We start from the raw sequence: 13,843 nt of genomic DNA, 5'->3' as shown, positions 1-13,843 counted from the left end.
CAGGAAGGTTGCGCAGAGGTCACACAATACTGGAACACATTCAAGTGTCTCTGTGACAAACAGAAGTCGCTGAAAAACTTCATGTTCCCCGTATGCTTTATAACAAATAGTAACTGTTTAAAATAATTGAAAATAAAAGAAAATCACAACATAGAAGACAATTCTAGCACATTCAGAAACAATAGTAGTGTTATTGGGTAAGACTCCTCCTGAAGGCCCACTATCATTTTGTACACAAAGATTATGTAATCAAGATGTGAGCACACTGTTGAAGTAGAAACAACGGCGAAGAACTTGAATAAGTATACAAGCCAAGTAGCTGTAAAAAGTGCAAACATAACTTTAAAAAGCTAACGGTGCCAGATGGAAAGCAAGTTTGCGATCCTAGTGGGATTACAGAGTGGGAAGATGCAACCAAGCGGCCTGATGTTTAATGCAGAAACCTACAAGTGTTGACACTCGAGAGACGACGTCTGAGCCAACAGAAAGGAGAACAACTTGCCTACAGCTCACTCAACTTATATGGCAGTGTGAGTAATGGAGCCAGTTAGTCTGCTAATTTGTTTTGTCGCATGTTACATTCTGAATAAGGGAACTGACAATCGTCTCAGATTGTTGTGACGATGATCTCAGTGGGTAGCGTAGGTCAACTTTTCAGTTTCAAATCCTCACCCTGGTGTGAATCCCTATTTTGAAACCGTGACACTAGTTTGGAAAGCCTACTTTGATATCCTACCCTGAATTTGAAACCCTAAATGGAAACCGTAGCCAAATTTTGAAACACTACTCTGCAATCCTAACCATAGCATTGCTTGCCACACTCGCAGCGCTAGCCATGCTAGCAACGCGAGCTGTACACGCCAGGCTGTGGGAGGGGACGAGTTAATGCACTCACAACGTAACCGAATTGAATTTCAAGATGAACTGCATCGATTTGTTTCTGGACTTTCTGCACCGTGTTGCTCTCCTGCAGCTCCATCATGACACTGCGTTTGAAACAAATACAACATCAACAAGACAATAAACACTAATGAAAATGGGAATAAAAATAACAGCCAAATATGAATGACACGAGGAGGCGTGAATTACGTGAATACAAATAAATTTATTTACAGTGGCATCGATCATAAATTAACAAGCAGCTGTAGCGACAAAACAAAAGCAGTGTTTTGCATCGTCTTTGCTTCATTCAACTTTCTGACAACAAGGAGGATTCATATATTATTATTTTTATGATTATTATAATTATGATCTTTTAAAGCTTGTCAGCAGCACACTAAATGCCTTTCTGCTGCACAAACCAAAGAAGAAAGAACCTTTTTTGAAATATAATCTAAGATTCCATCTTGGCATTTACATTCATGATTTAAAATGTATGTATGAGCAGTAAAACATCCATAAATGTCTCGTAAAACAAAACACAACACATTGAATGGAACTTCTAAGGCATTTCTTTTTTTTTGTATCAAGAAAGGTAATTGCATGGAAAACACAGCCAGAAAAATAGCAGTCTATCAAGTAAGAAAAGTGTGTAATATACGCTATGTATTAATATATGACTATGTCAGCCATAGAGAAGCAGAAAAGTGACATTCGGGATATTTGAATGGCTTCTGTTCATCACGTCTTTGGGCTTAAATGACCACCCAAAAAAATAAAAAAAACACATCATGTCCAACATTCACCAGCATTCATTTCAGCGTGTCTTCATTCAAGTTTAAGCTAAATTATTTTAGGACAATGCATAGAAGGTGACGGCGAAAAATATTGGCAAAAAGTTGACTTGGAACACATTTTGTCAACTCTCAAACATTCTGCTAAGCTTCCAAATTATTTTAATTGTTGATCTGCAATCATTTGTGCCTCGCTTTGTGTGAAGCAAACTGAAACACGACTGAGAGCTTGAGCGGGCAAATTCCAGTGCGGAAATATTTGTTCAAAAGTCAACTTGTACCACATTTGGACAATTCTCAAACGTTCCTGTTTTGTAGAATTCAATGACTTTGATTCTTTAGCAGGAAATAATCGTGCCACTTTACACAAAGCAACCGAATGGAGTCGGTGGCAACAGTGGGCTAACGCTAAGACTAAAATATCGCCGAAAGATCAGCGTTGGCTTGCTACGTAGCCAGTGAGCTAAAATGGTTAAAAAATATATTTTTGCGTCATTTTAAGACTCCTGGTTGTTTCAATGTTTCGTTTTGTTTTGCTTTCCAGCGTGTATTGATTTAAATTCTTTTCATCTCTTTGAGCAGCTTGAAAATGCAAATTCAATCTATGCTAACATTAGCATCTAAGACGGTTAAGGCTGGTGAATACTATTACATTAGCTTCATATTTGGTGTCAAACAATTAAGAAAATGGGTACAGTCAAAGTATATAAATAAATCCAATAATTATCTAACAAATGTTTTTTTTTTTTTTTTTTTTTTTTAAGCAGAGGCATAAACCACCAAAACACCTGCTCAGGGCAACGTAAACATTTGCGAACCCCCACGCCCCGCCACCCCTTCCCCCCAACGGTAGTTAACAGTTGAGGTTGAATGTGTTGGCTGACTTAAAAGAAATGTACAATTTGGAAACAAGAAAGATCAACTTTCATCTTTAAAGAAATTTCTAGAAAATACTCCTCAGTGTGTGATGACAGCTTCAGTCAGGCTTTCAAGTGGAAAAGTTTAGCGAGGAATACAAACGTTTTGCTTCCAAGATTAGCAAAAGTTTTAATGTTGTTGCAGTTGCATCTGGACGTCAGTAGGTGGCATTAAAATGCATACCAGTGGTCATCCTGGACCTCCAAGACCTTGAAATAGGAGGAGGCTGATTTGAGTAGATTTCCGTTCAGTCTTCCCCAAAGGGATTTTTTTTGGCGGGGGGTGGGGGGGGGGACAAAGAAGAGAGCTGAAATGAATCAGAAGCTTTTCAGCCCAACTGTGTCAGCAGAAGTTCTAGAAAGACACAAAAACAGGATGAATGGCATATTTTTAGTCATTAAATTAAAAAAAAAAATCACATCAAGAGTACAGTAAACCACTCGACACATTTTGATGGCAGTTGTTAAATTTGAGATGCAAGTAAACTGTTCACTTCCAACATAAATTGGATGTATTCCCACAGCAATAAGTCAGCGTCACGGAAACATTAAATTGCGACACATTGACGTGACGTGTTCTTCAACGGTTGTACAACGACCCGGAGGAGCGAGCATCTCCTTTCTCCAAATGTTTTTCGTGGAGTGACGAGGTTGCAAAGAAGCAAGTTAGCCGCTGAGCGTTGTACTCACAGAGTTATTTAAGTCTCCTTCTGGTGTGAGCATGTCCATTCCCGTTAGCTGATCGAGGATCAGACTCCCGTCCCCCGCCTGTGCCGAAAGATACATGACAGCAATTCATTTCAATTTTCATTTCTTTTTTTTCTCTCTCTCTCTTCAAGTACACTTTACACAGATCTGATCAGCTGCATCAAATCAGAAAATATTTTCCATTTGATGCAAAATCGGTGGGTGGCAATATAATTTGTCACTCAATCAATGATGTTGGGATCCGCAAAAAATATATATACAGGTGTATGTGTGTTATATATATATATATATATATATATATATATATATGGGCGGCCCGGTAGTCCGGTGGTTAGCACGTCGGCTTCACAGTGCAGAGGTACCGGGTTCGATTCCAGCTCCGGCCTCCCTGTGTGGAGTTTCCATGTTCTCCCCGGGCCTGCGTGGGTTTTCTCCGGGTGCTCCGGTTTCCTCCCACATTCCAAAAACATGCGTGGCAGGCTGACTGAACACTCTAAATTCTCCCTAGGTGTGAGTGTGAGTGTGAATGGTTGTTCGTTTCTGTGTGCCCTGCGATTGGCTGGCAACCGATTCAGGGTGTCCCCCGCCTACTGCCCGAAGACAGCTGGGATAGGCTCCAGCATCCCCCGCGACCCTAGTGAGGATCAAGCGGCTCGGAAGATGAATGAATGAAATATATATATATATATATATATATATATATATATATATATATGCAGCAACTGACCTGAAAGCTAAGATCATGGCGAGAATGAAAGCTGGGCAACCTAGAAACCGATTACAACGGCTATGTGAAGTACCATCTGAAAGTCTCATAGAAAGTGTGAATGCAGCACTGAGGGCGATCCCTACCGTAACGATCACAGAAACCAATGAGCTGATATACGCTTCAGCATCAGTGATCCTGGAGACTCTGGGCTATAAGAGCAACCATGGAAGCCATGAGATACGTTACCCACCATGGAAAAGACGGTTGGAGGCTAAGATCAAGGCGGCCCGGAAAGATGTGAGTCAATTGACGGAGGCCCAGAGAGGTGTGATGAAAAGGCCGATACCCGAGAGGTACATCCAGATGACCATACCTGAAGCACTCGAAACTGCCAAACAAAGGCTCCAAGCCTTGTCCAGTCGCCTAAAGCGGTACACGAAAGAGAATGAGGCCAGACGAATAAACAGGCTGTTCGCAACACAACCTGCGAAAGTGTACGCTCAGTGGCAGGGTCCTAACAACAGAGCTGACCCACCAAGACTGGAAACTGAAAGGTACTGGAAAGGCATATGGGAGAAGGAGGTTGCACATAACAGCAGTGCACAATGGCTGGTGACCCTGAGAGAGGAACACAGCAACCTTCCTGAACAGAACCCAGTTACCATAACAGTGGCAGACATACAGGAAAGAGTCTCAGATATGAAGAACTGGACAGCACCAGGCCCGGACATGGTCCACACCTACTGGCTAAAGAAACTCACAGCACTCCATGAGCGCCTAGCAGTACAAATGAACCAGCTGCTGAGGGATGGGACTCACCCAGAATGGCTAACCGAAGGGCGAACGATCCTGATCATGAAGGATCCCTCGAAGGGTGCAGCCCCATCCAACTATCGGCCAATAACCTGTCTCTCCACAACATGGAAGCTCATGTCAGGCATCATTGCGGCTAAGATAAGTGGACACATGGATCAATACATGAGCGAAGCACAGAAGGGCATTGGTAGAGATACTAGAGGAGCCAAACATCAACTCCTGGTTGACAGAACAGTCGCACAAGACTGCAGGTCCCGACGTACCAACCTGTGCACAGCTTGGATTGATTACAAGAAAGCCTATGACTCGATGCCACATACATGGATCACTGAATGCTTGGAGTTGTATAAGGTGAACAGGACCCTAAGAGCCTTCGTTGCGAACTCGATGAGGATGTGGAAAACCACACTTGAAGCCAATGGCAAGCCACTTACCCAAGTGTCCATCAAATGTGGCATATACCAAGGTGATGCACTCTCCCCACTGCTGTTCTGCATAGGACTGAACCCCCTAAGCCAAGTAATCACCAAGACAGGCTATGGATACCGCCTCAGAAATGGAGCTACAATCAGTCACCTCCTCTACATGGATGACATAAAGCTGTATGCTAAGAGCGAAAGGGACATAGATTCCCTGATCCACACAACCAGGATCTACAGCAGCGACATCGGGATGTCATTCGGGCTTGAGAAATGTAGTCGGATGGTGACTCAGAGAGGAAAGGTAGTCCGCACTGAAGGGGTCTCACTCCCTGAAGGAACAATAGCAGACATTGAGGACAGCTACAAGTACCTTGGTATACCACAAGCCAATGGCAACCTCGAACTGGCAACAAGGAAAGCGGCTACGGCCAAATACCTCCAGCGAGTGAGGCAAGTCCTAAGAAGCCAGCTCAATGGCAAGAATAAGACCCGGGCAATAAACAGCTATGCCCTGCCAGTGATCAGATACCCTGCAGGAATAATAAGGTGGCCAAAGGAAGAGATTCAGACCACGGACATTAAGACCCGAAAACTCCTAACCATGCATGGAGGGTTCCATCCCAAATCCAGCACCCTGAGACTGTACGCAAGCCGAAAGGAAGGAGGCCGAGGACTAGTGAGTGTGAGAGCAACTGTCCAGGATGAAACATCCAAGCTCCATGAATACATCAAGGAGAAGGCTCCAACGAATGACGTACTCAGAGAATGTCTCAGACAATGGGGAACAGAAGATGAGGCGCTGGAGGAGGGACCATCATGGGAGGACAAGCCCCTACACGGGATGTACCACCGGACCATAACTGAAGTGGCTGATCTCAAGAAGTCCTATCAGTGGCTAGAGAGGGCTGGCCTGAAGGACAGCACAGAGGCACTCATCCTGGCTGCTCAGGAACAGGCCTTGAGCACCAGAGCCATCGAGGCCCAGATATACCACACCAGACAAGACCCAAGGTGTAGGTTGTGCAAAGAGGCACCTGAGACGATCCAACACATAACTGCAGGGTGTAAGATGCTGGCAGGGAAAGCCTACATGGAACGCCATAACCAGGTGGCTGGCATAGTCTACCGAAACATCTGTGCGGAGTATGGACTGGAAACCCCAAGGTCAAAATGGGAAACACCTCCGAAGGTGGTGGAGAATGACAGAGCGAAAATCCTGTGGGACTTCCAGATCCAGACTGACAAGATGGTAATGGCGAACCAACCAGATATCGTGATCATAGATAAAGGGCAGAGGAAAGCCGTTGTAGTGGATGTAGCGGTCCCAAGTGATGGAAACATCAGGAAGAAGGAACATGAGAAACTCGAGAAATACCAAGGGCTCAGAGAGGAGCTGGAGAGAGCCTGGAAGGTAAAGGTGACAGTCGTGCCTGTGGTGGTCGGAGCACTCGGGGCAGTGACCCCCAAACTAGATGAGTGGTTGCAACAGATCCCGGGAACAACATCGGACATCTCAGTCCAGAAATGTGCAGTGCTGGGAACAGCAAGGATACTGCGCAGAACCCTCAAGCTTCCTGGCCTCTGGTAGAGGACCCGAGCTGAATGAGGGACGGACACCACCCGAGGGGTGAGATGAGGATTTTATATATATATATATATATATATATATATATATATATATATATATATATATATATATATATATATAAGTTTGACCATTTTGGCCTGGGGAGGGCCCAATTCTCAGCGAATAGCTGAGTGACAGCTATTCGCTATATTTCAGTAAATTAAAAGGTTGTTTAAATATTGGATAGATTGTTACATCTTCTGATTGATCAGTGGTTGGTTATTTATTTATGCATCTTTTTTTTATTTTATTTTTTTTTTACTCGGCGATCAACACCGAAATCCTGGTTGGATGAATCCTAAAAAAATTTTTTACATTTTTGAGAATTCATTTTTCAAAAAAGTATTAAAACTACTCAAGCCATCCAAAAATGAAGTTGTAATTATCAAGAAAATTTGTACGACAAAATTGTACCTGTTCCTGGTGCATGCCGCTCAGGTGTGCCGACATATTTGCTCCTCTGCTGCTCATGTTCATGTTGTTGTTGTTGTTAGTGTACAAGCCGGTGCCACTGCCGCTGGAGAATGGAGTCTGTTGCTGGTAGACGCTGGGAAACATGAAAGACATGAAAATCTATATTTCAACATATTTAACCCTTTGAGGGACAGCGGTCACTACGGTGGACAGCTTATCATGTTATCAGGTTACAAGGTGCATGAAAGGGTTCAAGCGAAAGTGGGTGTGAGTACTTGTTGGGCGTCTGCATCCATCCGTTGAGGTCGGCACCCCCGGTGCCGACGGCGGGGTAGGCGGGCGCCGCCCCTCCCTGCATTTGGCCGTGGGCCACCGACATCCTGGGCGACAACACGGCGCCGGGCGAGTCTTGATGATGATGGTGATGATGATGAGGATGAGGATGATGCCGGCTCATGCCTCCTCAAGTCAAGACAATATTTTCACGTGATGGGAGGAGCTTGATTCATGACAGAGTGGCGGTTTCGATGTGGCGCGTACCATAGTTGGGCGCGGCGTAGGGGAAGTGTTGCGCGGCGCTTTGTGGCAGACGAGAGTTGGGCCCGTTCATGGAGGCGCCCCCGGCGGCGGTGGCCATGTTGGGAGGGATGTTGACCGCCATCATGGCTCCATGCTGGTGTTGATGGTGTTGCTGCTGCTGCTGCTGCTGACGTTGCCGCAGGTGGTTGCTGAGATACTCGCGCTGACGCTGCGCCAACATTTGCGCATTGAAGGAACCCTGGCGAGTTGCACAAAAAAAAAATGGACCCTCATTGTCCAAGTCAACAGGAAGTCATCATTCATGTCGTGTGTTTTATCAGAAAACGTCACCTATGAGAAATTAAAACTACAAAGTTGCAACCGCAAAAATCTTCCTTATACATGTTTACCGCCCTCTTTTATTCATTTGTTGCAAGGCAGACTTCACGGCGTCTCGATCACATTTGGTCCAGAAAAGATTATTGATTAACGTGTCATTAATGGGGAAAGAAGTTGTAGTTATTGTAGTATACTTCACAAACATGCTTGAAGTAAATGAAGTACTGATATGTAATAAATACAAAATATCAGCACTGCATTCCGTGACGTTTTGAGGCTGACCTGGTTAGGAAGGTTGGACCTGAGAGGTAGATTCATACTGGAGACTGCAGTCATCTGGTTCATGATCGGCTGACGGTTCTACGAGAGAAAATTTGACGACAATTACCAAGAATGTTTTATCGACGGGCAAAAACCAAACAAATCAGCGCTTCCCACTGACATTGTTGGAAATGCCATTAATCTGTTGCGGCCTAAAAAAACTGACTAGAACAATTGTAATGTTATTTTAAAGAGAAAAATAGAACATTGCATAACATATTCTGTTATTATTTAAAAAGGAAACAAAAAAAAGCAATTGCATTTTTTTTACTTCAATTCAGTGGACATTGTGTTGTTTCTTTTGGCTGGGATTTCTTTATTATTATTATTATTTTTTTAATTTACCAGCTGTGCCTGCAGGCGGTGCTGCAGCTGCAGCCTGAGGTTGTTGGGCTGCGGGGGCAGCTGTGGGTTGGCCCCACCGGGTCGAACGCCGCCCGGCCGGGGACCCTGAACCCCGGGCATCCTCATCATCGGGGGGTAGCCGCCAGTCCTCTGCTGCCCCATGTGGGCGCCGCCCACCGGGGGGCAGAGGAAGGAGGCGTCGTGGGGCGGGCCGCCGTAACCCCCGTAGTGCTGTGCCGCGTACATGGGGGGCTTGACGGGGGACGCCAGTGCGTCCGACGGCCCGAAAAGATGCTCCTGCTCCGATGCGCCGCCCTGAGGACATTTCACATGATGTTAGCTACTTTCAAACCGTTTTATATTAAACCCTAAACATAGTTTAAAACCCTCATTTTAAACTTGGTTTCAAACCCAATTTTGAATTCATTCATTCATTCATCTTCCGAGCCGCTTGATCCTCACTAGGGTCGCAGGGGGTGCTGGAGCCTATCCCAGCTGTCTTCGGCCAGTAGGCGGGGGACACCCTGAATCGGTTGCCAGCCAATCACAGGGCACACAGAGACGAACAACCATCCACGCTCACACTCACACCTAGGGACAATTTAGAGTGTTCAATCAGCCTGCCATGCATGTTTTAGGAATGTGGGAGGAAACCGGAGCACCCGGAGAAAACCCACGCAGGCCCGGGGAGAACATGCAAACTCCACACAGGGAGGCCGGAGCTGGAATTGAACCCGGTACCTCTGCACTGTGAAGCCGACGTGCTAACCACTGGACCACCGGGCCGCTCCAATTTTGAATTCCTAATTTAAAATCATAAAACACGTTTGAATTTCGAGTTTGATTCCCCTCCACCCCCACATTTGAAATCCTAATACGAAACCTAAACGGTAATTTCAAACCTTACTGTTTAGATAAGGTTTCAAATTGAAGGCTTGTCTTCAAACCTTCAATTTCAAACCTAACCTTAGTTTGAAACCCTAATGCAGGCTTGCAACCCTAATTCTGAAAACTGGCCAAGGCTTCCAACACTAATTTGAATCCCCCACTCAAGCTTGAAAGCCTACTTTGAAACCCCAACCGTAGTTTCTGACCAAGCTCTAAGCCTTAACCGAGGTTTGAAACCTCAATTTCAAACCCTTACCTTGGTTTCAAAACCAAACCCAGTATTAAATTCCTATTTTAAAACTGTAAACCAGGTTTCACATTCTTATTTGAAACCCCAGCATAACTTTGAAACACTAAATTGAAAGCCCCCGCGACCCTATTCTGGATAAGCGGTGTTGAAAATGGATGAATGGATCACCTGTCCGGCCAGCATGGGGATGCCGAGCATCTTGTCGAGCTCCTCGAGGCCCTCGTAGTCCTTGAGAACGGAGCATAGCTGGTTGAGGAGTGCCCCCTCGTCCGCGGGGCCCTCGGGCGCCGCCCCGCAGCAGCCCGCCCCGTCATCCGGGGGGACCCCGTACGGCGACCTGCAACCAAGGCGTTCCCGTTACGGTCATTTCACTTCAACTCAGCTCAAGGTTTGGACCGCGTCCCTGCCCCCCACCTGTTTTGGCTTCCATAATGGTCCATCATCATCCTGTCAGGCCACGGGGCCGTCTGATTGGGCGGAGCGTGCTGCTGAGGGTAGGCGGGGTTAGGCAACTCCATCTCTGATTGGACAAAAGAAGAACGGCAACATTGCTCAGTTCAAATGGATTTAGGATTGTATCTATAATTACATTATTAGTTTATTGACTTGTGGTCATTAGTTTTATATGTATTTTATATGTTTTATTTTAAGAAATAACAGCTACCTTAACGCCACGACATAACTGGTGAATTAATTTACTGTAAATAATTCAATATATTTGTACAACTGGCCTTTTTTTAAACAGAATGTACAATCATCATAATCTAAATTTTAAAAATTAATACATTTGAAGATGCGTGACACCATTAAAATAAACTTTTACAATGCATTTATTGGAAACAAAAACAATAAATTAAATCTTTTTAAATTTTTGGTATTTTAAGAAGTATTTGGCTTCTAAAAATTATATATCTACATATATACCTAATTAAAACTGCAACTCAATGATTATAATTTGGTTGAAGGACTCCAATTGCAGTTTACGGCATCGCTTACCGCCAGCCATCATCTGCATGCCAACCACCGATCGGGGCGGCGCCCCCCTGGCGGTTGCGGCGCCGTTGATGTCAGAGAGCATGCGAACACCCTGGGCCAAGGACGGGGTCGAGGGGCATCCCGCCGGCCCCCAGCCGGGCTGCAGGGAGCCCGCCGTTGGCCCGCTGGACAACATGGCTGACAAGGAAGCAACATAAGGGGAGATTTTCACTCCCTTGCTTGAGCACAAAATGCAAACTTCCAACCCAAATATCAAACACTACTCTGCTCATTTATAAGCTGACCTCAGCCTTGACACCCTATTTTGAAACCCAAACATTGGCTTTAAACCCTTCCCGGAACACTAGAATTCTTTGTTGAAAACCCTAACACAGGCTTGACACTATAATTTGAATCCTTAACTCAAACGTTATTATATTTCTCATATTTTTACTATGATGTCATTTCCATTTGAATGTTCCATATGCGAAAGGGGCGGGGGTCAAAATCAGATTTTTGGAGGAGGATGTATACCAATATTTTTCAGAGAGGTAAATTAGATTTGGAGTGGAAAAAAAAGTGGCCAGTCCTGTTTGAATGTGACATTTAGAAAAGTGTGCAAGTTGCGCGTGTTGGTCATCCGTTCTGGTTTCCCATCATACCTTGCTGTTGCAGCAAAGCGTACGGCTTGTTGTTGTTGCCGTTGTTGGCGTTCCTGTGCTGCGGGGCCATCGTCCGGCCAGCGAGGACATCCTGCGATAGGCTCCTGCCGGGCGCTGCCCCACGAGCCGACTGGCCTGGCCTGGCGCCGCCTACGGGAGGCGCAAGGAATTACAAGTTCAAGTTACACAAAGGTCATGTTGAAATGTGCTCCTGTCGGTGGCGTGAATACATATTGCAAAACTACACACAAACAAATGTGCCATCTTTTGGATCTGTGATGTCACTGTCCCACTTGACCTCATCGGACAATGTCGACCAAAGGGAAAGCAAAATTACCCTGACCCAAATTTGAAACCTTCATTTGAAACCCGAACCCTACTTTGAAACCGTAAGCCTAGCTTGAAACTCTCATTTATTTGAAATCATTTTTAAAAAGCCTAACCCGGGTTTGAAAGCCCAATTTGAAACCCAAAGATTGACTTCAAACACTCATTTCAAACCTCACCCCTCATACACCAGCATGTACCTGATAGGCCGATGGCAGGGAATGCCGGGTGCTGGGGTGGTGGGCTACTGTGGTCCCCGTGGGAAGTGTCCATTATCTGCAGGATGTCTCCGATGGCACTCTGCTTGTCGGCAGGGAAGCTGGTGGTCGCCGCCGAGGAGGAGGAGGAAGAGGAGGGTGCGCCTCCTCTGGACAGTTGCCGAGAGAATGACTGGTGGTGGTGGTGAGGATGATGATGATGCTGCTGCTGATGATGATGATGGGCGCCGGCCTGCAGGTCATCCAGAAGATCCTCCAACTCGCTGGTCTGAGGTGAAACGTTCACGCAGGACTTCATTTGAAATTCTAACCCAAGATGAAAAACCTAACTGAGGCTTAAAATACAAACATGACAACTTAACTAGACCTACAACCCTATTTTAAAAGCCTAACACAGACTTGAGACTAATTTAAAATTACAACCCTTGCCAAGACCTGCAACCGAATATTCAAACGCCAATTTTAGTTTAAAATCCAAACCGAGCCTTAATAGGGTGATTTAAAACGTGAACTCTTGTCTGAACCCCTAATTTGAAACCCTATTTGAAAATCCTATGGCACACTTGAAACCCTAACTTGGATTTGCAACCCTAATTTCTAAACGCTAATTCTAGTTTAAGAAGGCTATCCGGGCTTGAGACCATAATGTAAAATTAGAACCCTTATTTGGAACCATAATTTAAAACCATGACCTGGTCTTGAAACACAAAATTGAAACTCTAACCCAAGCTTGAAACTCTAATTTGAACCTTAGCGCTCGTTTAAAAACCCAAACACAGGCTTGAAACCCTCATCTGAAACCCTTCTATTTGCTTAAAATCTTAACCCTTTGCTTTCAACACTACCTCCTCATCGAAACTAAAGGCTTTTATGTTTCACCGCATGCAGAGGTTGAGGTGCAACTGTTGTCATTTCCTGATCTACTGCAAACAACCTCACAACTGACAATACATGAGCATTCATAAAAACGAGCATGACTCCCATACAAACCGGACCGATCAAATTACTCACATACAAACACACACACACACGCCGGCTTACGTCCCGCGGCCGTTTGCCTGACGAATGGAGGAGGAGCTAAAAATAGAGCGGTGCCTCTAATGAGGTCACATGCGATGTACAGTAGGACGAACAAACTGTAGGCAGTCACGCCGCTGCCTAAACCGCGGCGGATGCACACAAAGACGCACTTCCTCCTCAACTTTCAAAGCAGAGTTTGCGTGTGAAAAAAAAATATATATATGTAAATATAAATAAATAAACCTTCACGTTGGATCTTATTGGTGTAATAACATGTACACCAAGTGTGTTCATTGTGACGACCCTTCCATCTGATGGCAAAAGTGTGGGAGTTGGGGAGGAGCAAACGGTGGTGCGCAACGAAGGCTTTCTAAGGCAAGCGGGTACTAACACGGGTGGGAGGACATGATTGAATTATTTCAAAAGTGTCTTGAAAGACTTTGAATGTAATTGCCTTAAAAGGCAAGAAAAAAATATATATCGGCCTCGCAGTGCAGAGGTTGGATTCCTGTCTGGAGTTTGCATTGTCTCCCCGTGCCTGCGTGGGTTTTCTCCGGGTGCTCCGATTTCCTCCCACATTCCAAAAACATGCATAGCAGGCTGATTGAAAACGCCAAATTGTCGCTAGGTGTGAACGTGGATGATTGTTCGTCTATGTGTGCCCTTTGATTGGCTGGCAACCGGTTCAGGGTG

At 45.1% G+C, this 13,843-nt stretch overlaps 1 protein-coding gene and 1 long non-coding RNA gene across 5 annotated transcripts in view; one reads left to right on the top strand and one right to left on the bottom strand.

The window, feature by feature from the left end:
• The first annotated feature begins 21 nt into the window (after positions 1–21).
• LOC127616050 (uncharacterized) lies at positions 22–12,976 on the top strand. Its single transcript, XR_007967016.1, has 2 exons — positions 22–530; positions 12,227–12,976. It is a non-coding gene; the product is annotated as an uncharacterized LOC127616050 (long non-coding RNA).
• LOC127615975 (nuclear receptor coactivator 2-like) overlaps positions 1,450–13,843 on the bottom strand; it is a 32,633-nt gene continuing 20,239 nt past the window's right edge. For 3 of the 4 annotated variants that reach the window (XM_052087352.1, XM_052087353.1, XM_052087351.1), the window contains 12 exons: positions 12,113–12,398; positions 11,586–11,735; positions 10,945–11,121; positions 10,363–10,468; positions 10,117–10,285; positions 8,811–9,125; positions 8,427–8,504; positions 7,827–8,064; positions 7,562–7,748; positions 7,287–7,419; positions 3,281–3,358; positions 1,450–2,945 (listed from right to left, as the gene is read on the bottom strand). In XM_052087352.1, the coding sequence (XP_051943312.1) occupies positions 2,934–2,945; positions 3,281–3,358; positions 7,287–7,419; positions 7,562–7,748; positions 7,827–8,064; positions 8,427–8,504; positions 8,811–9,125; positions 10,117–10,285; positions 10,363–10,468; positions 10,945–11,121; positions 11,586–11,735; positions 12,113–12,398 (1,929 nt within the window). In that variant the 3' untranslated portion in view covers positions 1,450–2,933. The remainder of the gene's footprint in view (positions 2,946–3,280; positions 3,359–7,286; positions 7,420–7,561; positions 7,749–7,826; positions 8,065–8,426; positions 8,505–8,810; positions 9,126–10,116; positions 10,286–10,362; positions 10,469–10,944; positions 11,122–11,585; positions 11,736–12,112; positions 12,399–13,843) is intronic. The other variant, XM_052087354.1, reaches the window with a different exon arrangement.

Source organism: Hippocampus zosterae, chromosome 15 (assembly GCF_025434085.1).
Source record: "Hippocampus zosterae strain Florida chromosome 15, ASM2543408v3, whole genome shotgun sequence".
Taxonomy (NCBI): Eukaryota; Metazoa; Chordata; class Actinopteri; order Syngnathiformes; family Syngnathidae; genus Hippocampus; species Hippocampus zosterae.
Note: the sequence above shows the minus strand (reverse complement) of the source record. Positions and strands in the feature narration are given on the sequence as shown.